Consider the following 25,928-nt stretch of genomic DNA (forward strand, 5'->3'; position numbering starts at 1 on the left):
GTATTCTATTTAAATTCATGTATATAAGCAAAGCTTATAAACATTGACATTAAATTCCTTTACAAAAAGTTTAAATAAAGTTAACACTTTGACCCCAAAACCCGCAGAAGGCAGGAAGTTTAAAAGTTAAGTGTGACACTCCTAACCATGTCTCTCTTATTTTTATAATATTTTTTATTATTTTTCCAAATATATAAACAAACAATTCAACAATTGATAAAAATCATCAAAAAAGTAAAAAGCAATGAATTATTGTTGAAAATACAAAAAATACAAAAATAAAATATGAAGGCTTTCCCCTCATCTCTTTCTGTCTCATTATAAATTTGTATACTCTTTTGTATTAAATTCTAATCCTAATATTATTACATATATATAGATATAATTCTTTATCCAAAAGTCAAATAAAATATATTTTCTTATTGTTTCAAATCTAATATGATTGTTTCCTTTCTTCAGATCAACTTAATTATAGTAACTATATATTTTAATTATAAAAAGAACATCCTTAATCACAGTAAAAAGCAGATTAGATCAATGAGTAGCCCTTAAGTTCCCCTAGTTGAAGTTCATTTTCACAGTAGATTCTCCATGCCTCCCATTCACCCATAAATTGCATATTGTCTTTCTGATTTACCAATGCCCTAAGTTTTGCCATTTCCACCAGTTCCAGCATTTTTTGGATCCAATCTCTTTTGTCTGGAATGTCCGATGATTTCCATTTAGCTGCATAAATCAGTCTTGCAGCAGTGGTGACATAAATTAGAAATGATCTCTGAGTTAAAATAGAGTAGTATCATACTAAGCAGCAGCATCTCATGTGTTTTAGGTATATTGTTCTGTATAATCAATCTTATTTCATTGTAAATCATGTCCCAAATTTTTTTTGCTTTGTCACAAGTCCACCACATATGGTGGAATGAACCTATTTCCATGTTACATTTCCAACATTTTGGGGACATTGATTTGTAAATCGTTGCCATCTTTTTAGGTGTGAAATACCACTGCTTCCATCAGGCTTGACCCTCAAATACAAGTGCAAAAGGGAGAGGCTGCCTGGTTGGCAGAGAGGAGGAGATGGGAGAAGCTGCTGGGCCTCAGGGCCTTCCCAGCGGGCCTTTGGACCCCTCTCGAATAGGACTTCAGCCAGGGGATATCCAGGGTGGAGAACAGGGCAGCAAACAGCTCCGACAGCTCGATTAGGAGTCCAGGAGCACCTTAGAGACCAACAAGATTTGAGGGGGTAGAAGCTTTCGAGAGTCAAAGCTCCTTTTGTCAGATCCCAAGATGTCTTCACCTGAAGTCGGGAGCTCCCACTCTCAAAAGCTCATACCCTGAAAATCTTGCTGGTGTCTGAGGTGCTCCTGGACGCGAATCGAGCTCTTCTGTTGCAGACCAACGCAGTCGGCCTCTGAAACGTCTCCAAATAACACACACCAGTGAGTCAAGCTAAATGTATGAGTGTGAACTGATTTGACACATGGTGTTTGTGGAGCTGGCCGGGAGAGGAAGATGGCGAAGGCTCTCTGCGGTCTCCCATCGGCAGTTGCTTGTTCACACGTGTGAGTCAACACCTGATGCTGCAGCCAAGGAACAAGGCGTGCCCGGCTGCCCACCCAGGTGCCAGCAGCAGCAGCCGTGTTCCAGAGGAAAGGGGGCGAAGCATCCATGGCAGCCCTGCACAGAGGGGCAGGGCCGCTCTGCCCCTTGGGGCCAGACAACCGCCACTCCTGCGCAACCTGTGCCAGGTGAGGTGCGGACGCCAGTCCTTGGCCAGCTTGTGGGACAGGCGGGAATCGGACCAGAGACTGTGCAGCCTCTGCTGCTGCCAGGCCTCCCGGCCATTGCTGTGATTCCGAATGTGGAAGGGCCACCGTCCTTTCCATTCCGAACACATTCGCTCCCTTATAAAGACCTCTCATTATCCTTCCTAATATAATTAAGACCAGCTGAGCAGGATGAGAAAGCCGAGGGTCATGGAGGATGCAGCCTGGGGGGGGGAATTGGGGGGGCTGTACTCATCAAAAGGAATCGTGGGAGGTCCTCTTAATTGTTCTGACTCTCAGAGATTACTCGGCCTGCTGCATCATTTTATCTGATTGGAAATCCTAATGAGAGACTGTAAGGGAGACCCCTTTGTTCCACACAAAGGTCTCCGCAGGGCGGCTGTCCATTAGGCCTCTTGGCTCCGGGACTTCAGCCCTAGGAAGGGCCAAGAAAGCCGGGAGGATCGAGCCTGGAAATGGCTCCAAATTTGCCTCTTCAGAAAATCTCCGTTTTGAATTTTGGTTTTGGATCTCCAACAGAGATTGCCTCGATACCTGAATATTTACCACACCCCCAATGAATATTTGGAGGAAAGAAAGCTCTGCCATCTGTTGACCTTGAATACCTGGCTGTTCACAGAACTTAGCAGCCCCGCCAGGGCTCGCAGTGTGGAGCACCTGACAGGCAACAGGCAACGGCGTTTGATGTTCTAACAGGAATTGATGGCTGATGGGCTGCTTGGGATAGAAAACCTGGGGGTGGGGGGCTGTCTCTCATGCCCTACACCTTCGCAGTGCAGCCCCCTCCCCTTGCTTTGTTGGCTGAAGGAATACGGGAAGGGCAAACTGGAGGCATGTGCTCCTGCAGCCAGTGAGCAATGGTCCCTGCCAGGAAGGACGCCTTCCTAATCAGAGGAGCAAAGCAACGTTTGGGTTGAGGCTGGGTCAGGGCCAGCTGGCGGGCATGTCTCTGGAACAGGCGTTGAGGGGGGCTCGATACAATGCAGACAATCCAATGTATGAATAAGCATGGGGGGCAGCCCCTTCCTGGCACAAAGGCTGTGAAGATCCTGTCAGAAATAAGAGGGCTGCCAGTCTCTGGGGTGGGGCAGGGGGGGGTCTTTGCCAGGACAAGTGTCAAAGTGCCATGAATCACGGCAGAATCTGAAGCAAGGAAGGCCTTTGCAAAGACGTCACCAATTCATCTGGAAGAGCAAAAAGAAGTGGGGTGGGGAAAGAGCCCCCAGGAATTTGGAAGGAGGGGGGTCAGTGTGTCACAGATATGGGCCCGGGAAGAACTGGGATGTGACGGATGGGCCAAGAGGCCCTGCTTCCCAGAAGGCTCTCAGTGACTGGAAGAAAGGAGGAATCCTGCCCTTAACTACAGCTGGCTGTGAATGCAGCCTTGAATGCCTCAGAGGCTATTTTTTTCTCTGCCCAGTCTTGAGGGGCCCAGCTTCCGAGGGGCACGGATTCTGTCTGCAGTCTTGCCTCTGCCCAGCTCTTCAGGCAGAGCTGACTGCCTTTGTGTGTGTTTTAAAAAAATCTTTGCACACATGTTTATTCATTTAAATATTCGTGCATTGTCCTGTTTTCCTTAAAAAGCACAATTTAAAGCGTTCTGCAGAACTACTTCAGGGGTAGGGAGTGGTAGGATTGTGACATCACGGGTGTTAGCCAGTCAGTGCAGTGCACAGACGCCTTCCGGGACAAGTGCTCTGCCCCTCGTCTTCTTGGGGCTCAGCCCCAGAGAGAGCATTTGTGCATTGGAGTGTGGACCCAGAGGGGGCCCCCTCCTAAATAATGCCACGTCTGCTTATTTTGGGGATTGGCCATGACCCGACTGAAGCCACTTCTATAAAGGAGTCTTTTGGGAGGCTGCTGGATGAACGGGATGGTTGATCTTCAAAACAGAAAAGGAGGTCGCAGCGGCTGTCATGCCTTGCTCAAAGGCAGGCCGGGGTGTGTGTGTGTGTGTGTGTGTGTGTGCGTGCGCGTGTGCCATGAGGGGGCTGCAGAGGGGCCAGGAGAACAAAGAGGCTCTGCAGAACTGGAACAAGGGTGGGGAGTTAGTGCCAGGAGCGGAGCACTGGCAGAGATCATCATCTGAGCAGAGCACTGGCAGAGATGAGTGGCCCTCATGGCAGAGACAAGAAGCTTCTGCTACCCGTCCTCCATGGCTTTTTAAAGTGCCACAACGAACCTCCCTGACTCCCTCCTTGAACCAGCAGCCAAATTCTGGCTAGGTGAGGGTGGGGGCAGATGGACACACTCAGGGCAAAGAAGAGGGTCTGGCAGGAGATGAGGGGAGCTTAAGCTGAGAAGACAGCTTCTGCTTTACCCACAAGCAAGGCACACATGAGTGTTTCAGCAGTGGCTGGCTCAGAGCGCCGGGCATCCACCCCTTTCCTGGCAACCAGGAAGTGGGGGGGAATCCACTGCTTCAGCTGGGCCCCATGACTTTAAGCAGTGGTGGCAGAGACTGGTTATTTGGTTTAGAGAATGCAATGGGATGGTGTCTTTTTTTATTACAAAGGGAACTATAGTTAAATGTCCTCCAGGCCTGGCTGGAACCCTGGCCGGCCACCGCCATAGTTCTGGGCCTGGAGCACCCTTTTCTCCTCCCAAGTCCCCTGGCCATACCTCTCTTGTAGCAAGAAGGACTCTGCCCAAGACACAGGCTAGGCTGAGAGGTGTGGACATCCCAGCAGGGCTTTAACATCTTGTAGTAAAAGCTTTCATTTAAAACAAGAAAGCAAAATGTGTAAAGGTTTCTGGTAATCTGCAGAAAGGAGGGCAGTGCACTGCAAAGTGATTTGAAGCTTGCATAAACATCAGGGCTAGAGCAGTTGGAAGTCTGCCTAAAAGTTGGCGCAAAGAGATTGGAAGCTCTGGGCAGAAGCAAAAGGTGTAGAACAGCTGCTTGGTGTACACAGGTGGAGTTAAAGCTCTGCAGCTGCTCTGATGGAATTTCAGCTGTGAGCATGAACTGCAAAAGTAGAAGCGATGGGCTCGGTGGAGCCAGAACAGGTGAAAGAACCAGCAAGGTGAGATAAACAGAATTCCCCAATGCAGTTAAGTAAATGTTTCCCTAGCATAACTTGACATGCTCTGGATCAGGGAACATCCCGTCTGCAGCTGCAGCAGCTGCTGAACGATTCCAAGAAGCTCCCTCCCCACCCACCCCGCTGCCCAGGCTGCTTCCCCACGGAGGTTTTGCTCCGGTTTTGTGACCAAATTGGAATGGGGTTTGGGGGAGTTTCCATGTGCTGTCATCCCTAATTTTTCAATCTTTCTGGAAACAAAGTGTGTTTGTGTGTTGTGTGGATGGGGAAGTGCATATTTCCAGCCTCTTCTCAGCAGCCACTGTTCCCCCCAACCCACTGCCAGGGAGCTACTTTAGGCTTTAAAAACTATAATAAGCAATGACCAGGTCATTCCAGCATCACAGTGCTGTAGCGACGAACTCCCCTTTGAATCCACCGCTTTCATGTAAAACAGAAAGGAAGCCGCTAGTCCGTTTTGTTTCGGAGAGCCCTCTTTTCCCTTGCAGTTCTATAATGGCAGGACCAAAGACTTCCTTTAAAAAAATCAAAGAGAGGAATTCAGAGGACCTGTTAGAAAGATGGTTATAATGCTCTAAGGCTGCTACATCTGGCTGCAGAGGGGCGGGCACTGGAAGAGCGCAGGTGCAAGTGCTGAGCGGATGCTCCACGGCCACTGCACATGAATGCAACGTGGAGGTTCACTGGTTGTGGGAAGCAACCCTGAGTGCCTCGGTTGGGAGCTTTATAGGCTTTGCCCAGTGCCCACCCCCGTGCCAGAGACCAGGATGACTTTTCCTGCTGGTGTTGGCAAGGGTGCCGTCCCTGGACTGGGATTTTGCCCAGGATGGTGAAAACAGGAAGAGAAACGATTCACACCTCTTCCCAAGAGAGAGGGAAATCTCCATGAGCCACCTGGCAACTGGCCCAGAGTAAAAAAAAAAAAAAAAAAAAAAAAAAAGGCCGGTGGGTTGCCCCAGCCTCTTGGGCGAAATGGCCCGGGGGAGGGGGGTCAGTAAAAATATAGGAAAAGCCCTAATGAATCTGTGGGATCAACAAGGTTCATCATAAGTAGAGATAACCATGGATTTTTCATCAAAGATGTTCAACGGTACATGAACTGTCCACTGAGTCATGGAGGAGGAGGAAGAGAAAATTTGGTTTTTATATGCCTGACTTTCTCTACCGCTTAAGGGAGAATCAAACTGGCTTACAGTCACCTTCCCTTCTCCTCCCCATAACAGACACCCTGTTGAGAGAGCTCTAAGAGAGCTGCGACTAGCCCAAGGTCACCCAGCTGGCTTCATGTGGAGGAGTGGGGAAACAAATCTGGTTCACCAGTTTAGTGTCCTGTCTGCAACTCCTGTTACTGCTGCCTGGACTGCTGAGCTGAATGCTGGATGGCAGAGTTTGGTTTTTTTAAAACCAGCATTTATTCATGAGTAATTTATTTGCTTTGTGAGTGATTTAACTCTCTGTATAACATGTTGCATGCCAAGTGGAGGAATGACACAGCAAGGAGGTGGGGAAGGTGGGGTAGATTCAATTGTCTGGTGCGAGCGTGTGCGTGCATGAAAAGCCAGGGGTGCCGTACTGGACTGCTAGGAAGGAATAGTTGGGGCAACCTGCTGCAGGCCACAGGTGGGTTGGTGGACACAGGAGCCGTTTGTTGAAAATAGGATTGCCAACCTCCATGTACCAGCTGGAGATCTTTTGCTATTACAACTGATCTCCAGCCAATAGAGACCAGTTCACCTGGAGAAAATGGCCGCTTTGGCAATTGGACTCTATGGCACTGAAGTCCTTCCCCAAACCCTGCCCTCCTCAGGCTCCGCCCCAAAAACCTCCCGCTGGTGGTGAAGAGGGACCTGGCAACCCTATCTGAAAAGCTGGCTCCCTGTCCATGACGGGCAAGCAGGGTGTGAGCCGAATCCGTGGGGGTTCCAGCATCTGTCCTGGCAACAGGTGGCTGGAGGGCCGGACCAGGAGTGGGGAGACAGACAGAGGTCCATTCCCCACTCAGCCACAAAGCTTGCCGGTTTGCCTTGGGCCAGTTAGGGGACCAAATGGGTGAGGCAGGGCAGGGTATAAAGACGCAGCTGGTTGGTTTTAGATCATGTTCTGTCCCATTGTTAACGCTCTCCTGGTCCAGGCCTCATCAGCCTCTCTCTTGGAAGACAGAACCACCAACAGCTTGTGCCTATGAGAGCTGAATGGAACCTCCATATTCAGAGGCAGTATTCTGCTGAGCACTAGAAGCTGGAGGCAAACTGCAGGAGGAAGTCATGACGGGGCGTGTTCCTAGAGGCCTGGGGCCTGATACACTCATGCTTGGGGATTCTGTAGATCCCACTCTGAGCCCTCCTCCCCCCCCCCCCCGCCAAATAAATGAATGTATTGTGAGAGTGTCGGCCAAACGTGTAACGTTGCAGGGATCAGAGGTGAATTCAGTTGCAGTGGCCCAAGTTGTGAGTGATCGAAGAAGGCCCCCGTTTGACTGTGTGGCAGCCATATGTGCGTGGGGAGGGGGGAGGAAATATGGGCTCCTACCCTCTGAACAAAATAATTAATTGGGAAGAGTCTCTGGGTTGCAGGACCGTTACTGGCGGAGCGGCGCGAGGAGGCTCAGACACCGGGCCCTCTGGATCCGCTCTTTGCAATCGTTTTTTACAGGCTTATCAAAATAATTAATCTGGCCAAATCAATTGGGGTGGGGGGTGGGAGGTGCTGCTGCCAGGCAGGGTGGCCAATATGGACTAACCAAGATAAATCCCTTGCAAGGGGGTCTTTAAAACCCTCGGAATGAAATAGCTCTTTTTATTGTCGCATTCAATGAGTCTCTCTGGATGGATTCTTTGTACTTCAAAATTCCCGTTTCGCGTTTCAAAGCGAGGGGGAGAGGGAGAGCCAGGCCCGTGTGGCTGCAGCTTAGCTTCTGTCTGCTTTTTTTCCTGGGGCTCCTCTGTGCTTGAGAGGAATGCAAAACAGGCTTCTCGCGGCTGCAAAGGCACAACGTTTGAACGGGGAGGGGTTCAAGCCAGTCTGAAAGCTGCACCTGATGAACTGGGAGACCACCCCCTAATCTCTGAGGTATAGGGCCTGTTTTCATTGTGCCCTGGTGGGAGGGAAAGCACTCTGCACATGCTCAGAAACTATTCCCTTCTGCTTCCCATTTGCCTCTTTCTTATGCTGTAGGAGCAAGAGACCCAAGGGTCAGGCTGGCTCCTTGCAGGGTGCCCCCTCCACAGCCTGCCCCCCTGTCCGCCCCCCACCCCGGCACTGCTGTGGGAGAAGAGCCACTGCCAGTCTTTGGGGAGCTCCCTTACCCCCACCCCCGCACAGGTGGAGAGGCTGGCTCTCCTGCCACCAGGCTGCAGAGGCGGGGAAGGCTGCGCTGGCCCAGATTCTCTGCTCTCATGAGGAGGATGGCAAAAAATGCACCAAGAGAAGACCGGAGGATGCCAAGGCCGGGAGGGGCTGGGAGCATCTCTGAGATGAACCTGAGTAAATGTAGGAAGGGGGGCTTTCCCTGCCTCTGCGCTTCTGCAGGAGCTGTGCTGCCAGACCTCCCCCTCCCCCTCCCCCTCCTCTTTTGGCTCCCTCCTCAAGGCACAGGAGCCTGGGGCTGTGCTGCTTCATACCGGCCATGCTGTAGGAGGGGAGGGTCCCTGCTGCCCCCCTCTGGAATTGGGGGGTGGTGGTCACCATTATCTTCATCAGATTCAGACACCTTTATTGGCATAGAAAGGACACTGATATAAAAATAACAATAGTACAAAGATATATAATAAACCCTCCATTCTACAAACATAACAATACATATATCCAACAGGTGACTTTGAGCTCCAATAGACCCCGGCACTCTATCTGATGATGAAGCCCTGTGCTTTCAAGTAACCTAGGTTAATTTTATACCATTTACTTAATCGTTACTCTTTTGTTTTGTCTTGATGACAGTCATCAGAAACTCTGCCACATGTTCAGTGACAGCAGGAATCTTGTCCACAAGTAAAAATTTAATGATATCATGCATTGTATTTTCTGAAGGTGTAATATGGGGATTTATTAATCCTAGACGGTAATTATGGTATAGGGGACAATGCAGAAGAATATGTTCAACTGATTCTGGTTTTGCCATCTGGCAGGTACAAATTCTTTTATTCCAGGGTATGCCCCTGTATCTGCCAGAAACTATAGCAGATGGGAATATATTTAATCTGGCTAGCATGAAGGCCCTTTACTGGAATGGGTGAGTTAGGCTGGAAAAATAATCGGCCATTGAGTTTTTTTGAAAAATAAGGCCAAAATATGTAGGGGAGCAGATCTTGTTTGCTCCTGCAATTATATTCTGCGAATCAATATCCCTAATTCGCCCTGAGATCGTCCGGAGGATATATGCATCCTCGGAATTAGCCAGTCCCTCAATATCAATGCCTAAGGTCTTGATTTTCTTTTGAATAAATTCAGACCATTTGGATATAAACGGGTCAGCGACCAAACTGGCTATAAGGCTGTTTGATGGGGCACCGAAGTGTATACACAGGCAGAACTTGATAGTTGAGATCCAGGCTCTGCTTTCAATAGAGTGGAGGCCTAGCTCCGCACAAAGTGTATGATAACTAATGTAGTTTGGTATGCCAAGTATACGCCGAAGAAACGACATTAATCCCTTCCACCTCCTTGTTAAAGGCCTGGATCCATACCAGGGCTCCATACAATAGATGCGGAATTAGTGTGGTCTGGAAAATTCTTATGGCCGCAGGGACAAATTGGTTCCCATTTCTAAAATAAAATTGGGCAATAGCTGAAAGTTTACTCTTAGTTGATATAAGTGCTCGCTCCCTATGTAAAGACCAGTTCAAGTTGTAGGAAAACAGTAAACCCAAGTAACGGAATGTTTTGACTTGTTCGATTTCCCTGTCCCCAATTCTCCAGATCTCCTGTCTCCATGATCTGGAGAAAACCAATATTTTTGTTTTGGTACAGTTAATACTTAAAAGGTTTTTATCACAGTAAGAGGCAAAGGCTGATAATGCCCGCTTCATGCCTTCTTTGGTGTAAGAAAGCACCGCTGCATCATCTGCATATAGCAATATAGGTACATGGTAGGAGTTCAGTTTGGGGGGATGGTTACCTTCATTAAACATATGAGATGGGAGGTCAGAAAGGAATAGATTAAACAAGGCTGGGGCTAGAATACAGCCTTGCTTCACACCTTTGGTGACCGGGATCTTATTGGTCAGGGACCCGTTGTTGTCTATTTTAACTTGGCAGGTGTTAGAAAGGTGGATTTTGCGTAATAGCCATAGAAGGCGTTGATCTATTCACAATTTTTCTAATTTCTCCCAAAGGATATCTTCATCTTCATCACCATTTACTACCACCATCATCACCACCCCATTGCACAGGGTTGCCAGGTCTCCCCTGTCTACTGGAGTGGGATTGGAGACAGAGGGTTGCCAGATCCAGGTCAGAAAACTCCTGGAGATTTGGGTGTGGAGCTTGGGGAGGGCAGGGGTCTCAGTGAGGTACGAGGCCATCAAGACCACCACCTCCAAAGCATCCATTTTCTCCAGGGGAACTTATCTCTGCAGTCTGAAGAGCCAGTGTGGTGTATTTATTTATTTGTTTGTTTGTTTGTTGGAGTTTTACGCTGCCCATTCCTGACCAGGTCAGGCTCCGAGCACCTCACAATACAATTAAAATAGCATAATTTACGGTTTAAAACTCATTACATTACTGCAGTGGTTAAGAGCAGCAGACTCTAATCTGGAGAACCAGGTTCGATTCTCCGCTCCTCCACATGAAGCTGCTGGATGACCTTGGGCCAGTCACAGTTCTCTCCAAACTCTCTCAGTCCCACCTACCTCACAAGATGCCTGTTGTGGGAAGAGGAAGGGATTGTGGTTGTAAGCTGCTTTGAGAAAGTGGGAAAAAGCCAACTCTTCTTCTTGGAGACTGGAGGCTGGCATCCCTACCCCTGCCGTAGGCTGGGATTTCTTGCTTCTAGTGAAGGCTGCAGTGAGCAAATGTGGATTCAGTTCTTGCACAAACAGTCCAAGTCAAAGGAAGTGGGGCCTCTTGGAGCCAGAAGGCACAGAGGGTTTAATACTGAATTCTACTCTTCTGCAGGCCAAGACTCAGGCTGAAATGGCTGCTGGGTCATATAGCACAGGAAAGCTGGCGTGTGGCTGCAAGAAAGGCCGTTTGCTTGGCCGTCAGTGGAGCCAATCCGTCTGCCCAAGTGCATTTAAAGTGGTCTGTTCCCCCTTCCTGCTGTGGGAAGGGCTCTGGAAGAGCTTTATGTGGAATGAGGGGATTCAGAGTGAGCCCTGAGACATGCTGAGTGGTCCTAAAGGAGGAGGCTCACTTTGAACATGGGCAGGGGGCCCCTCCCTCCCATCTGCCCACCACTGTCCATTGTCCCACTCACTCAGGCAAATGTCCCTTTCTCCCCCTCCTTGGTTGTCCCTCCTGTCAGTCCCAGAGGTTCTGAGCTGTTTCTCAAGATTCTCTGGTCATGGAGATTTCAGCATAAACTATTTTCCAGATTCCAGACATTTCTACACTGTCATGAAGGCCGGATACTTGAATGAAAACTGAGCTTCTTAGGAAACAGAGTTCTACACCAGTTGTGCCCGTGCCTACCCATTCCCCAGCACAGTCGGATCCTTTCTTGCCAACGAATGCCCCCTCCCCACTTGAGGTGCCTTCCCCCCCACTCCTGGGCTCCTTTGGTAAACATGCTTAGCTGATCTGCAAACACAGCCCTATTGATCCACAGCAAGCTGGAAACGAGTGTGCTCCGAATTAAAGGAAGTAGGGGGAAGCAGTAGGTTTTCGGGGCCCAAAACCTCGGCCACACCAACAGCCGCCTTTATGATTCAAGAAGGTGTCTTTCGATTCCGCTCCAGAGAGACAAGAGAAGCCCCGGTCTTGTTCGCAAGAGATAAGTGGAAACAGAACAGAAGATCCATTCTTAGCTGAAGCCGAAACCAAGTGATTAGGCATCACTCCGGTGGGAGGGGGCCAGCCTCGCCATCTGGGTGCATGAGAAATGCGCAGCATTTTATCAGTAGAGGCAGAAGGAGAAAAAACATCTGAGGGGGGAGAACGGGCTGGGCAGCGGCTCTGTTCTCGTGGCAAGGACGAAGGGCCAGGGCCAAAGGCCTCCTTTCTCTGACACAGAACATTGGGCCAGTGGCCACTTTCTCGGCAGGGGGCTCAGGTATAAGCCAAGCCAGAGAGATCCGGCAGCTGCCTTTCCAGGCTGTGGACAAGACCAGGTTAGTCCCCGTGGCTGCCTCAGTGGTCCGGCCACTTGAAACTCTTCATCTTGGCCATCTGTTGCCACCAGGGATTGGACTGGGGGGGGGTCTTTTCATGCAATACACCCAAGCTATGGCCACTCTTCCCACAGCAAGGAATTTCTGAGCCCCCTAATTATTTCATTCATTTCATTTTCTTCATTATATCCCACCTTTCTTCCCAGTGGGAAACCCAAAGCAGGTGGTATGATTCTCCTCCCCTCCATGTTATCCTCATTTTCTCATCTGTTCAGTTCTTCACATTTTAAAATATCAGGACGGTTTTCTCAAAAGATTCAAAATGTAACCTCAAAGTTGGCTTTTTCCTGTGGCTCCATTTGAGATGAGCAACAAGGAGATGGACTTTCACCCAAACAGGATACAGCCCTTTGGGCTCAGGAGAATTTGCAAACAAGCCCTGCTCTGGACTTCTGCCTCAGCAGACTCTCGGAGGAAGATCTTGGCCATTTGCCAGCTCTGGTCTCAGAAAACTTGATTTGGTGAAAATTATTGATGTAGAAGTCGCAGCGTCACCCCAGCAGAGAGCTGGCACCCCCTTGTCCCATGATGTGGTGTGGTACGCCATCAAATGTCATTAGAAGAAAATGACCCTTTGCTACTGCAAGAGCTAGAGGATGCAAAGCAAAATGCCAGGGACGACAGAAGGAAGATGGTAGCCATCCAGGAGGGAGAGAAAGGGGAGCCAGAATAAACAGTCGGGAAGCTCCCGCCTCCTTCTGCCAGGTTTCTGGTGTTTCTAATTGAAGTGTGGGCATGAAAGACTATCAATCAGCCTTTTGTCTCGGGCTCTGCTTTTACAATTCCAGGTGTGGGCAGAGAGCTGCCAACCTTCCTTGCACTGGGTACAAAACAGGACATTAATTTCCTTCCTTCCACATTTGAACGCAGGGCCCAGTCATCCAGCAAAACAGGGATCGCCTGCCAGGATCAAAGGCTCAAGGCTCCTGCCTGCATCAGCCCTCAGAAGAGGAAGGATGCAGGGAGGGACTGTGGGGAGGGACCGTGGCTCAGTGGCAGAGCCTCTGCTTTGCATGAGGAAGGTCCCAGGTTCAGTTCCTGACATCTCCACTTAAAAGGACCAGGAAGGAGGTGGTGTGAAAGACCCCTGCCTGAGACCTTGGAAAGCCGCTGCCGGTCTGAGTAGGCAGTAGTGACCTTGTTGGACCAAGGGCTGGGGGGTCTGATTTGGTATAAAGCAGCTTCAGGCGTTTTCATGTGACTGTTCCCAGTGGCCTTGAGCAAAACACTGTTGTTGGGGGGGGGGGCTTTCTTGAACAGGAAGGGGTGGAGACCAACTCAAGGGCCAGTTTCACCTGGAAGGGACCTGGAGCCACTGGGGGTTGGGTGCATCTGCAGCCTTTGCATACTTGTCCTCTTGGAATCATGCTCAGAACTGACCGGACTGAAGTGCTGTTCCCTGGGGCAGCACAAGAACACATTTTTAATTTATTTTGACATTTTATTTCAGTTCTGCCCCACCTTTCTCCCCAATGGGGACCTGAAGTGGCTCACAACATTCCTCACAACAACCCTGTGAGGTAGTTTAGGCTGAGTGTGTGTGTCTGGCCAAAGGTCACCCAGTGAGTTGCTATGGCAGAGCGGGGATTTGAACTGGGGTCTCCCAGATCCTAGTCTGACACTCTAACCACTACACCACACTGTCTCAAGGCATTCACTGCACTTGATTAGCTTGAACAGGGGAGTCAGGCAGGCAGCATGAGCAAGGTCACGCGAAATCTTACAGAGAAGCCATGCAGCTTCCTCCCCCTCTCCCTCCAAAACAACTGAGGAAATAACCTCTTTGGTAAATGAGGAGTATTTTCTGTGATGGGGGTTGGCAAGACAGCAGATGAGATCAGCAACAGCGACAGGAAAGTGGAGTGATACTGTTTGCAACAATTATTATTATTCTCCGATAAACACAAACATTTTGGAGTGTTTGAGGAAGTTGCTTGCAATTTGCAGCCCCTCCACTCGTTCCCCAGATTGCTTCCAAAGAGCAGGCCAGCCAGGAATCGCCTCCTCCCACACACACCCCCCAATGCAAACCTTCTTGGTTGCGATTTCTTGGATTGCTTGAATTGCACTTCCATTATTATGCAGCATGGTGATTGGCATGATGAATGGAAAGGCACCATCAAAGGCCCACGGTTGTCCCTCCCTATTGTCGGGCAAATTGCTCCCCTGGCATGCCATGCTTCCTGACAGGCACAGTGGCTGGAGGCAGCAGGCTGGCTGGCCCAGCCAGGCCCACCTTTGGTTGCAAACAGGTAGCTGTGTTGGTTTATTGCAGCAAAACAGAGCAAAAGTCCCAGGGGCACCTTAAAAACTAAAAAAATCCACTTCCTCAGATATGTGGACATCCAACTGGGAAGGCTATAAAAGGGCAGAGAGAGCATTCCATCACGAATGTGTGTGTGGGGAGAGGGGGTAGAAAGGTGAAGAGTGAATCCAGCTACAGATGGACAATGAGAGAGGTCAGAGGTTTGAACAGATGAACAAGGCGATGTGTTTAAATGAAAATGTACAGACCCTGGTATAAAATTATAGTCTGGTATAACATGTAAAGAAAAGTCAATTACTCAAGCAGATGCTATAGAGCCATTAGAGATTGCAGTTGGTAAGGAAATCCAAGTCTCCGTCCAGGCCAGGATGAGAGACAGTGTGTAATTTTTCGATGCACTCTAATTCAGCCTTTATATTCCTTTTGCACCACAGTGTGTGTGTGTGTGTGTGTGTGTGTGTCTGTAGAACAGTAACTTTCTGGTCTGTAATAGTATGTCCAGGAAGATTACATATGTACACTTCCTGAAAGAAGTCCTGGAGGGGTCACATAACACAGCAGCGTCAGGCAGAAGATGAGCAGCACCTTAAAGACTTACCTTGGAGGTGCACGGATGCGCCACAAATGCTGGGGTGTGTGTGGGGGGGGGACCACTCCCATCAGTACTGCAAGCAGGTTAAACAGCCCGTGTGGGAACGGCTCTCCACTCCTTCCAGCCTCCCATCCCCTGCTTCCTGAGCACTGAGCCTGGCTAGCGGGGCCGCCCCTTGTCATGTATTCTGAATTCCCTCCTTGGTCATGGTGTGTGGATCAAATCTGCTCATCCAAAACAGCTCGGATGAGTCAGCTATACAAAGCCGATACAAGTCCAGGGAAAGACAGCGAGTGACTCCCCCACCCACCCACCCCGGCCACCGCAAGCTCTGCTGCAGGGGTGGTGGGGGTGGGGGTGGCCGAAGGGCTCTTTGTGGGGAGGGCAACACCCCTCCCCCAGTGCCAGGCCCAGATGGCAGCTGCTCTCATCCTTTTGGCGGGTACGGTTGCCTGCTCTGGGTTGGGAAATACCTGGAGATTTTTGGGGGGTGGAGCCTGAGGAGGGCGAGGTTTGCGGAGGGGAGGGACTTCAGAGGTGTATGATGCCACAGAGTCCACCTTCCAAAGCAGCCATTTTCTCCAGGTGAAGAGATCTCTGTCGCCTGGAGATCAGTTGTAATCCCAGGAGATCTCCAGCCACCACCTGGAGGTTGGCAACCCTCTTGGTGGGTGTTGGGACCCCTTCTGACTATGTGTGGCCTCTTCCCTCCGGCCTGTGTGCATCTCCCAGTGGCTTTGTCCTGCCACCATTTCATCCCCTGAAACACAGGAATTTCCTGGCTGGGTCAGGATCACACCAACCTCCATATCCCATCCAACAGCAGGAAAGGGAGGACCACACCCTGTCATTTGCCCCTCCCCACACTTGCTTCTGAGATATACTGCCTCTGTGCATGGAGGCTTCAGCTACAGAGTGGGGGGTTCTGGTTAACCGGCCCCTCCTCTGCTCAGCCGGGCTCCTTTGCTGACTGTCCTTCTCCTTTCTAGTCCTGGATTCCTAGCAAGAACAGTGGCACTCCCAGTAAGGTGTCCTTTCTGTCCAAAGCAAGTTGGTTCCGCGCATGTTCCAACCCTGCGCCTCCTAGCTTGGATTCCTTGTGGATCTGAGCCCCTGCCGGTCCTTCCTGCTTTGAGATCTCATTCTGCAGAGGGCAGGGACAGAGGGGGTGCCTTTAGGAACACAAGACGTTCTGGCAGGGCTCATTATGAGGCAGCAAGGCGACGCGTTTCATTTCATGACTTGATCAAGAGGGACCCAAGGACCTACCGAGGAATTAGTCAGCTTCCTCAGAGGCATGGCATATTGTTTTAAACAGCAATATCCGCTTCAAGGCAGCAATCCCCACGACACTTCAAACCACCCTGATAGGCATTTCCACCTCCGCCTTTCTGCTCGAGAGAGGTTTGATGGCCCTCTTTTATGCTCCACTCTGATTTTATTGGCTGGCATTTATCTATTTTATGATTCTTCTTGTATTTTTAACTGTTTTGATATTTTGATTGTCTGGAAGTAAAGCCAAGAGAGCAGGGCGCTATTTTCAATTAATCAAGCAGTAGAAGGAGGCCGACATTGGACACAGAGAATGGCTGAATCATACTTGAGTAAAACGTGGGCTCCCCCCACCCCCAGTCCCTGGCTACCAGTGCTTTGGATGCCCCCCTTTTCCTGGAGTGGATCTCCGTTAGGCTCAGTGAAGTATCTTCCCAGGACCCACACTCAGCTACCTGAGAAGCCCACCAGAAAGCAGCCACAGATGTCTTTTATGCATGGCTGCTTCCCTCGTGGTCACCCCTCCCATGACTTGGGGTCTTTGTTTGGATTATGCCTGCCGTTTACGACTGTCAGAAGTTGCCACGCTCTCCCCCTGCATTCTTCCACATTTTCCCCTCATTTTCAGAGCCCTGTTTTATCTCTGCATATTCCCGACTGCACCACAGACCCCCCAGCTGCTGGCATTGCAAGGAATCTGCCCATTTCATCAACATGTCTCTGCTTTCTGATTATCACTCCCATTCTTGCCTGGTGTTTATGCAATTAATTGCAAAAAGATTATGGTTTGGTTCTTAAGAGTAATGAGATAAAGCAGCTTTTACCAAGGAAATCGCAAGCTCTCCCTTTCGCTTCCAGTGGGGGATGACTCCGACACCTGCAGCTTTGGCGGGCATCCAAGACGCGTGGGCACGGGCAATGTTGCCTGCAGCCGATAGCTGCTTTTGGATGCCTACTGGCAACATCTGGAGAGGAGTCAACTCTTGCTCCACAGTGGGAGCTGCTTCCAGAGGGCTGGGCAGTTGGAGCGCCTGCAGGTGGCTCCACTCCTACATTAGGGCGACACCAAGGGACATGTCGATCCATGGCTCGGTTTTATCAGGATCTCTGGGCATGATGCCCTTCAGTGCCCCTCACTAAGCTGGCCTGGCACACACATGAGTGCCCTACTGGAAAAGGATGAGGTCCCTGATTCTTGGTGGGGTGGGGGAGCAGAGGGCCCAGCTGTCTCTGCTGGCTGTGATGTCTCTTGAGGCCAGTCCCAGACCGATCCATCCCTCACAGGCTGAACGTGGAGATCAGTGACTTTCAAACCTTCTTCTTCTTCTTCTTCTTCTTCTTTTGGGAAGGGAGGGAGTTCCACAGGGTTATGATGCCACAGAGTCCACCTTCCAAAGCAGCAGCCATTTCCTCCAGGGAAACCTGATCTCTGTAGTCTGGAGAGTAGTTTTCATTCCGGGAGCTGTCCAGGCCCCACTTTGGCAACCCTAAGGGGCACTCACTGCCCCCCCCCGGCCAACTCCCACAGGGTCATCCCCGCCACTGTACCTGCGTTGGTCCCCTCCGTGCAAACTCTAACCAGAGACAGTGCATAGTCCCTATTATTAAGCACTCGCACGACTGAAGGCTCTGTGTAAAAGCTGGAGGTGGGGCCTGAAGACGCTGTCGCCCTCACCATCTCCACGGGCAGGAATGCTCTGCAAAGAAGGCAGAGAGTGTCAGGAGGCTAAGAAACACAAGTGGTATGATCCAAACACATTTATGTGCATCACGGCACCCACTGGAACCTGCGCAAATTATTCCAGGGGACTTCCCCCCCCCTCCCAGCCCCTTCTCCTTGAGAAGTACACTGGGGGATTCTGCATTAGACCCACTCAGCCATGCCTGAATGGCACCATCCTGACTAAATGAGCATGATAAGCTGTGTAGACTGGCACATACCCTGTGCTTGCCAACAGCTCTGGAAGCCGGTGGGTACACTCAAAGCCATGGAGTCAGTTGGTGAACAGCCCACCAAAACCCCGTCGGCATAAGCCTTCTGAGGCCATTTCACACTGACAGGAAAGGGTGGGCCCGGGCGAGGGTCTGCCGCTGCAGGCGCTTCCCTGATCCACCTGCCGTCAGCACCGCTTCCCGCAAACGGCAGAGTTCTTTCCTGGCTGCATTTCCCCGCCAGGGCAGGGCGGCTGATGGGAGCAACTCCCCCGGTCTGCTGTGGAGGTGACTTCTAAAGCTTCCTTCATCAAAAGGCTTTTCTCCGGTGCAGCTCCTGTTCCAGCTTCAGAAAGGGGAAGCTGAAAGGCATTTTGCTGCGGCAGAATAGTGTGAACAAACTCCAGACCCCAGCAGAATCCCACTCTCACAGGAGAAATAACCTGGAAGAGTCCCCCAACCTCAAATTTCACACAGAAGTTAGTTGGCAGAAATTAGCAACATTTTCCTTTTTTCACTTTGGCCTTGAAGAGGAATTTGCAATTCAGGAACTAAAAACAAAACCCAGACCCAAGCAGGCCTTCCTTCTCAAATACCTTTCTCACTCAGCACTTATCATTTACACTCAAACAAAGAAGACTGGTCGCAGAACTCCTGCTACACTTATATTCTGTTGCACTTATTTTCTGCACACGATTCCCCCCTGCTCTGTTTGCTTCTCACAACAACCTTGTGAGGTACATCATGCTGAGAGAGAAACACAGGCCCCAGGCCTAAGGTTCTGCTCATTTACCCAGAACGGAGGTTAGGCTGCTTGGCTAGTAATCCGCTGGATCCTCTTCTAGACCTCTCTTTGAAAAACAGGGTAGCGTTCACTGCTTGCCAGTCCTCCAGTTTGGAGGCTGGTTTTAGCAACCTGCGATGTGTTCTGGTTTCCCCTTGAGAGGAGGCCGGGCAGACTCAAATCAAAGCAACCTGCTAGGAAAGGTTCTGGCCAGTTTTTGACCACCAACATCTTAATGCAAGTTTATTTTTGAAACATCTCTCCCTTCTCCTTTTTGTTACAGGCGTGAACTCTGGGGAAAGGACTGACTCTTCCAAGATGTACCAGCTCCATTCGGAGGAACTCATGAACAGCACCCTTTTCAGAGAGAATGGGGGCTCAGGCTCCCCCACCACAGGAAGCCTCGTCCGGTCAAGAGAAGCCACAGCTGGCCGTCTGCAGGAGAAGGCAACCTCATCTCGGAGGGATGCAGTCACAGAGGAAATGTCTTTCTCGCAGCTCCTTGTCGACACCAGGCAAAGGCCCCCTGCTAAGCAGAAGTCTCCCTCCCCAAGGCAAGAAAATGCTGCAAGGAAGCACCCGAGGCGCCGAACGGCCACAGCCCGGGCCCCTAAAGCAGCTGCCCATCCGAGTGTGCCAAACCCCAGGTCGCTCATCTCTGTGGAGAACCTGCACTCCCCAGAGGGCAGCATCGTTGCAGCTCATGAAGAAAAACCCACAGTGCCTGAACTGACGTTGTGGGGCAGCAGGAAAGGGGGCCGTGGGGTGACCAGCCTCTCCCCACTCCAGATTTCCCCTTTCACAATCAGCCCCATGACCTCCCAGACTCTGCCTCACGGCCCAGAAGCTGTACAGCCGGTCATGGCGGACGCCAAGGCCCATCTTCAAGATGAGGAAGGCAGTAGTCTGATGAACACCAAGGCGAAGAACACCAGAGAGGAGGAAGAGGAGGAGGAGGAGGAGGCGACAGAGCCAGCAAAGGGAGTGTCCTTTGAGGAGGGCCAGGAAACCACCACCTCCACCATCGTAACGACCACTGTGATTTCCACAGAGCAAACGCCAGGTAAGGATTTTTAACCTGCCCTTTTTTGCACACTGGGGACAAGAAGCTCCACTGGGGTTAGGAAGGGGCATCCCAGGGCCCTATGAGCCCCATTTGACACACACACCCATTGCCAACTCCTCATGCCTTCTGTTGCTGCCACACAGGGGGTGGGTATTGGGCCACCCTTTTCCTGGCACGCCTGCACCTGATCCCTAAGCGGGTGGGGGTCCTGCCTGCTCTCTGGGCCATCCTGGGTCCCTGTGGACAGCAGGAAAAGGAGTGCCCTTGCGCCCCAGCCATGCAGCTCAGCCTGGGTTTCATTGCATTTCCTCTGTGCATGGGCTGATTTTTTCACTGTTGCGCATGAGGAGCTGGGTGGGGGTCAGTATTAGTGTTTCTAATGCTGGTTTGACTGTTTCATGGTGATCAGATTTGCTTATTTTTGAAAGCTGCTTTGGACACCCTTAGGAGAAGCAGGGGATAAATGTTTAGCTCAACTAGTAGTCAACAGAGAGTTGGCAAATGACAGAGCAGGCAGGGGCACGAAGAAGCTGCTTAATTTGGGGAGGGGGCCTGAAGCACCCCGCAAGGCAATGGCTCTCCAGCCCATCAGCTTTCAGTCCATCTAGACCTCTGCTGGCTGGTTCCTTGGTACATCTGAGGCTCCCTCGTCATTGGCTGAGCTGCTGCGATGTCATGGAATGTTTATAGACATTCCAAGGGAAAGGGTGGGGAATAAAATGATGGCAGATTGTGTGAGGGAACGTAAAGCACAGGAGGAAAAAAGGACACTGCTCTAGGGACATGAAGGCACGTGCAATGTCCCGTTGGCAGAAAGGGGGCTTCCCCAGTCGGACAGTTATAGTCTGGGGGGAGGGAAAGGGCTGTAGAGGGTGGAGGAGAGCTGAATGTCTCGTATTTCTTTCAACAAACCTGTCAAATATTTACAGTAATATTTCCAAATAGATCAACACAGAGAGAGGTTGCACAGGAGTTATCTTTTCAAGATTTCATTGGTTAGAAGTAGAGAAGTGGAATGAATGTGGAGGCCACGAGGCAAGACCCCTACAGGGCCACTGATCCACCCCTGGCCGATACTCATCAGAGCCCTAGAAAAAGCGAGCGCCCCCCCCCCCAGCATTGCCAGGCAATGCACAGCTACCTGCTCCCCCCCTCCACGCCTGCAGTTCTCCCTGTCTTTCTTTACATACTTCCACATAATGCCCCCTCCCCTCCCCCTGAGCTCTGAGGGTTCCTTGAGCATGGGAGGGGGCTACCCAGAGCTCATGCCTGGCACCATTTCCTTCCACTGGGGAAGCATCTCCAGAAGGCAGTTTTACCTTCTCTTATCAGGTGTGTCACCTTGGGCCAAACCGTAATGATATGACTCCTGCTGCTCTATATCTGCTGGTCCTGGACCGTAAAAAAAACAACTTGACTTTTGACCTCCTGCTCTAACACTTGGCCTGGGCATGCCCTGACCCCAGGGCACGCAGGGGTGGCAAATTTCAGCCAGGGAAGCTTCAGAGAACCCACCTGTTTGGCTCACATTCTGCTTGCCAGAAACAAGCCTGAAGGCGGTTTTTTGATGAGTAGGTGCAGCTGTTTGTGAGCAACTAGCAGCAGGTTTTTTCAGTGTATTCAGATGGAACAATACAGTGCAAGTGGCAGCATTTTGTGCACATGTGTTTGCAAAGCCCTATGGGAGTTGTAGTCTTTAAGCCCCCCCAGCTCTGTCATCACTGTGCACTGCTCCAAGGGATGCCAGCCTCCAGGTGGGGCCTGGGGATTCCCCCAGAATTACCACTCATCTCTAGACTACAGAGATCAGTTCCCCTGGAGGAAATGGATGCTTTGGGGGGTGGACTCTGTGGCACTGTACCCCACTGAGGTCTCCAGGCTCCACCTCCAAACCTTCAGAAGTTTCCCAGCCTGAATCTGGCAACCCTACGCCTGCATACCCCACTGGTTGCCAGGTTCTGGCAACCCTAGCTCCTCCACAGCCAAACGTTTGAAATAAAGAGAAAGCCGAGTAGTCATTCCAGCCATAACCCAGTCATTAAAAGCCACAGATGCCGGCAACCACAACTATTGCACAGCCACAGACTGGCTGTTTGGCAGCTGCACACGCTGGATTGGGGTGAGCTGATCCAACACTTGGCTCTTGTCCAGATGTCAGAAATGGGACATTTGCCCACCAAAAACATTTGGCGCAAAGTTGTCAGCATCCATTGTTTCAGCACCTTTCCCACCAGACCTTCCACAACGGGGAGCCACCAAGCCCTTGACTTGTTCTCTCTGTACAGCGGCAGTGCAAAATGGGAAAGCCCTCCCCCCTCCCTGAGCTAGCGGCACCCAAGAAAGCCTCACAGGAAGCTGCCCCAGGGGAGAAAATCGGCCTCGGCCTCAATGCGTGCACCCCCCCCCTCCTTTATTAAAAAATGCCACATGCTTATTATTTACTGGGAAATTAATATGCGGCCACTCCAGAGACTGCTCAAGGCGGGTTAGTTATTACAAAGACGAGGCTCATCTGTATACAATGCAAAATTAATACAATCCTAAATATAATGATTCTTAATAATGTTCCAAGGTGAGTTCAAGAAAGGTTCTCCATAATGCACATATTATAGGAAATATCGGGTTTATATGGCAGGCTACACCAAATGGATGGAAACAATGAGGACAAAGAAGGAGAATCCCTCTGCCAAATGCACCTCCCTGGAGGAGAAGACCCCTCTGGGTCTCATAGGGAGATGAAGAATGCTGATTCTGTGAACTTGGGCAGATCATGGGAGGGAGGGCAGGAAGGGTTGAGTCAGTGCTTGGCTCTCTTGGCCCTTTCTTGCATGCCCAGGGTAATGCCAATCACCACTTTGGGGTCAGGAAGCAATTTTCCTCCAGGCCAGATTGGCCAGGGATCCTGGAGGGTTTTTTTTTTTTTTTTTTTGCCATCTTCTGGGCATGGAGTAGAGGTCTGTGGGGGTGTGGGTGGTAGTTGTGAATTCCCTGCATTATGCAGGGGGTTGGTCTAGATGACCCTGGTGGTCCCTTCCAACTCTAGGATTCTATGAATGGGAAGCATCTCAGGGGAGGGATATCAGGAGGGAGCCTGGCTTGTTAACAAAGAGTTTCCCTCCAGTTCTCTGTGGCATGAACTTCTATGAACCAGAGGGATACATCGACTCCACAGACTACCCTCCGCTGCCTCGAAACAACTTCCTGGAGTGCACGTACAACGTGACCATCTACACCGGGTATGGGGTGGAACTGCAGGTAGGAAGGCTCGAGGGGGGCACTGCCAAAGGGCTTGGGGCACACACCTCCTGCCCAGACCCATCTCACACGCGTTCCATTTCAGAGAGGCCTCCCCAGGGCTGGGTCTTTGCTGCCGGTACCTTCATAGGCTCTGAAGGGGCTGTGTAAAGCAGCCCCATGTGCAGCAGAGCCTCTGTGTCAGCGTGTTTCCCCCCTCAACCTCCCCACTCTGGCTGTCACTCGAGGACCTGATGCTAGGAGCTGCCAAGGCGGCCGGCCGGGCACTTGAAGGATCTTCCCTTTTCTCTTCTCCTGAAGAGTTTGTGCTCAGGAATCCCCAAGCCCAGAGACTGCCAATGAGGGATGGCTTCAGCCACCCACCCACCCTCCCCTGAGCCAGCTCAGGACAGGTCAAGCTTTGGATAGAGCAGGAAATTACCCCCCCCCAGCCCCCTTGGCTAAGTTTTCTGAAGCATCCCCTGGCAACCGGAGCATTCCTGAAGCTGATCTGGGTTCCCCGACTGACTCCTTTCTAGCTTGCCACATGCAAGCAATGTGTGTGCCTGCCTGTGCGCTCTTCTTGCTCAGAGGACACCTGCTTTAAAGGGAGGGGTAGAGCAGCAGAGGATGCAGAGTTGATGCTGTTTCACAGGCTGGATCTGGGGAGGACAATAGGAAGCAGAAGCGGGACAGGAATCAGATGCAGAGAGCCATTCCGGAGGGAGGCATTTGGAGTGTGGCCCGTAAGCTGCATGGCTGCCCTGTGTGTGTGTGTGTGTGTGTGTGTGTGTGTGTGTGTGTGTGTGTGTGAAGTGCCATCAAGTCGCTTCCTACTCATGGTGACCCTATGAATTAGTGTCCTCCAAGATGTCCTGTCTTTAACAGCCTTGCTCAGGTCTTGCAAATGGAGGGCTGTGGCTTCCCCAGAGTCCCCCAGGCAGCACGTCACGTGCCAGCCACTGCACAAAGGGTTCTGGAATGGCAGGGGGCCCAGAGGATGTAGATGGGGCCCCTCGGCCATTGCCCTTGGGGAGGGCAGCACAGGGATGGAGATTCCTCACAATAATCCCGGGAGAGGCTCACAGCACAGGCTGAGGCAGCGGATTGTGCAGCAGATGCTGGGCTGGAGTGTGAAGAGCTCCTGTCAGCCGCTGTGTGATTAGAGGAGTCACCCTTGCCATATCGCTCCTGCTTAAAGGATTAAAAACGAAAGAGAAACTGTTAAGCTGATCCTAGCAAAGGCCGCAAAAAGGATTTCCTTCTTCCAGGCAGGCAGTGGCCACAACAGATTACCCCCCCCCCTTCGTGCTCTGGGAGGAGCCGGCATTCAAGGCTACGAGAGCCCATTCACAAAACAGAAAAACAGGCTCCCTGGTTGGCTGTTCTGCAGTTGCAGCTAACACACCCAGGCGCCTCTGAGGAGTGTGTGTGTGTGTGTGTGTGTGTGTGTGTGTGTGTGAAGTGCTATCAAGTCGCAGCCAATCTATGGTGACTTCTTATGGCGTTTTCTAGGCCAGTGATGGTTTGCCATTGCCTTTCTCTGCAGAGCAACCCTGGTATTCCTCGGTGGTCTCCCATCCAAGTCCTAACCAGGGCTGACCCTGCTTAGTGTCCAAGATCTGATGAGATCAGGCTAGCCGGGGCCATGCTGGCCCACAAGGACGAATTGGAACACTTTGCTCCCCCTAAAAAAACTAATGGAATTTTAGACGTTCACGTGACTAAAAGATCAAGAGAGAGCCTGTAATTGTTACAGCGTCAAGTTGTGGAGACCTGGGGGCAAATCCCCGCTCATTGGGTGACCGGGGGCTACATACGCTCCTTGGAGACTGGGCAGGATGAAAATGTGCAAGATAGACAGATATATGCTCCTGATGTGAAATCCCTCAGAGTGTGGTATAATTGCATGAATATTTATTACATATGACTACACAGGAAGCTGCCTTATACTGAATCAGACCATTGGTCTACCAACTTCAGTATTGTCTGCTCTGATTGGCAGAAGCTCTCCAGGGTCTCAGGAAGAGGTCTTTCACACCACTTACTACCTGATCCCTTTGACTGGAGATGCTGGGAATTGAACCTGGGACCTTCTGCATCATGCCAAGTGGATGCTCTGCCACTGGGCCACGGCCCCATTACTTTCAGTAAAGGACACGTTTTGCTTGAGACTCAGCCTCATGGACTTTTCCTCCCTACCATAAAGGTGAAAAGCGTCAACCTGTCCGAGGGAGAAGTGCTCTCCATCCGCGGGGTGGACAATGGCGACTTGTTGGTCTTGGCCAATCAGACGCTCTTGGTGGAAGGCCAGGTCATCCGGAGTCCAACCAACACCATCTCGGTTTACTTCCGCACTTTCCCGGAGGATGTGGTTGGGACTTTCCAGCTGCACTATCAAGGTATGTGCATTTCTCCCTCAGTCGAGACGAGCTCCCTCATCCCAGAGCACTGAGGAGAGTCCTCTTCTCACCTGGTCAGGGTGCTGCTGGGGCCTGGTCTACTCATGCAATAGGTTGAGGTGGCAGAATCCAGAGCTGCTAGGAGGGACCATGACTCCTGCAGGCTGCCGTGGCTCACTCAGTGCTCTTCTCCACACAACGAAAACAAAACCCCACTGTGTAAG

General features: G+C 51.0%; 1 protein-coding gene across 1 annotated transcript in view; it reads left to right on the forward strand.

The window, feature by feature from the left end:
- Nucleotides 1–15,428: 15,428 nt before the first annotated feature.
- The window catches only part of SEZ6L (seizure related 6 homolog like), a 32,016-nt gene continuing 21,516 nt past the window's right edge, over nucleotides 15,429–25,928 (forward strand). The window contains exons 1-4 of the mRNA XM_056859121.1: nucleotides 15,429–15,456; nucleotides 19,286–20,065; nucleotides 23,190–23,323; nucleotides 25,512–25,704. Coding sequence (XP_056715099.1) covers nucleotides 15,429–15,456; nucleotides 19,286–20,065; nucleotides 23,190–23,323; nucleotides 25,512–25,704 — 1,135 coding nt within the window. The remainder of the gene's footprint in view (nucleotides 15,457–19,285; nucleotides 20,066–23,189; nucleotides 23,324–25,511; nucleotides 25,705–25,928) is intronic.

The sequence above is a fragment of the Euleptes europaea genome, chromosome 13 (assembly GCF_029931775.1).
Source record: "Euleptes europaea isolate rEulEur1 chromosome 13, rEulEur1.hap1, whole genome shotgun sequence".
NCBI classification, from domain to species: Eukaryota; Metazoa; Chordata; class Lepidosauria; order Squamata; family Sphaerodactylidae; genus Euleptes; species Euleptes europaea.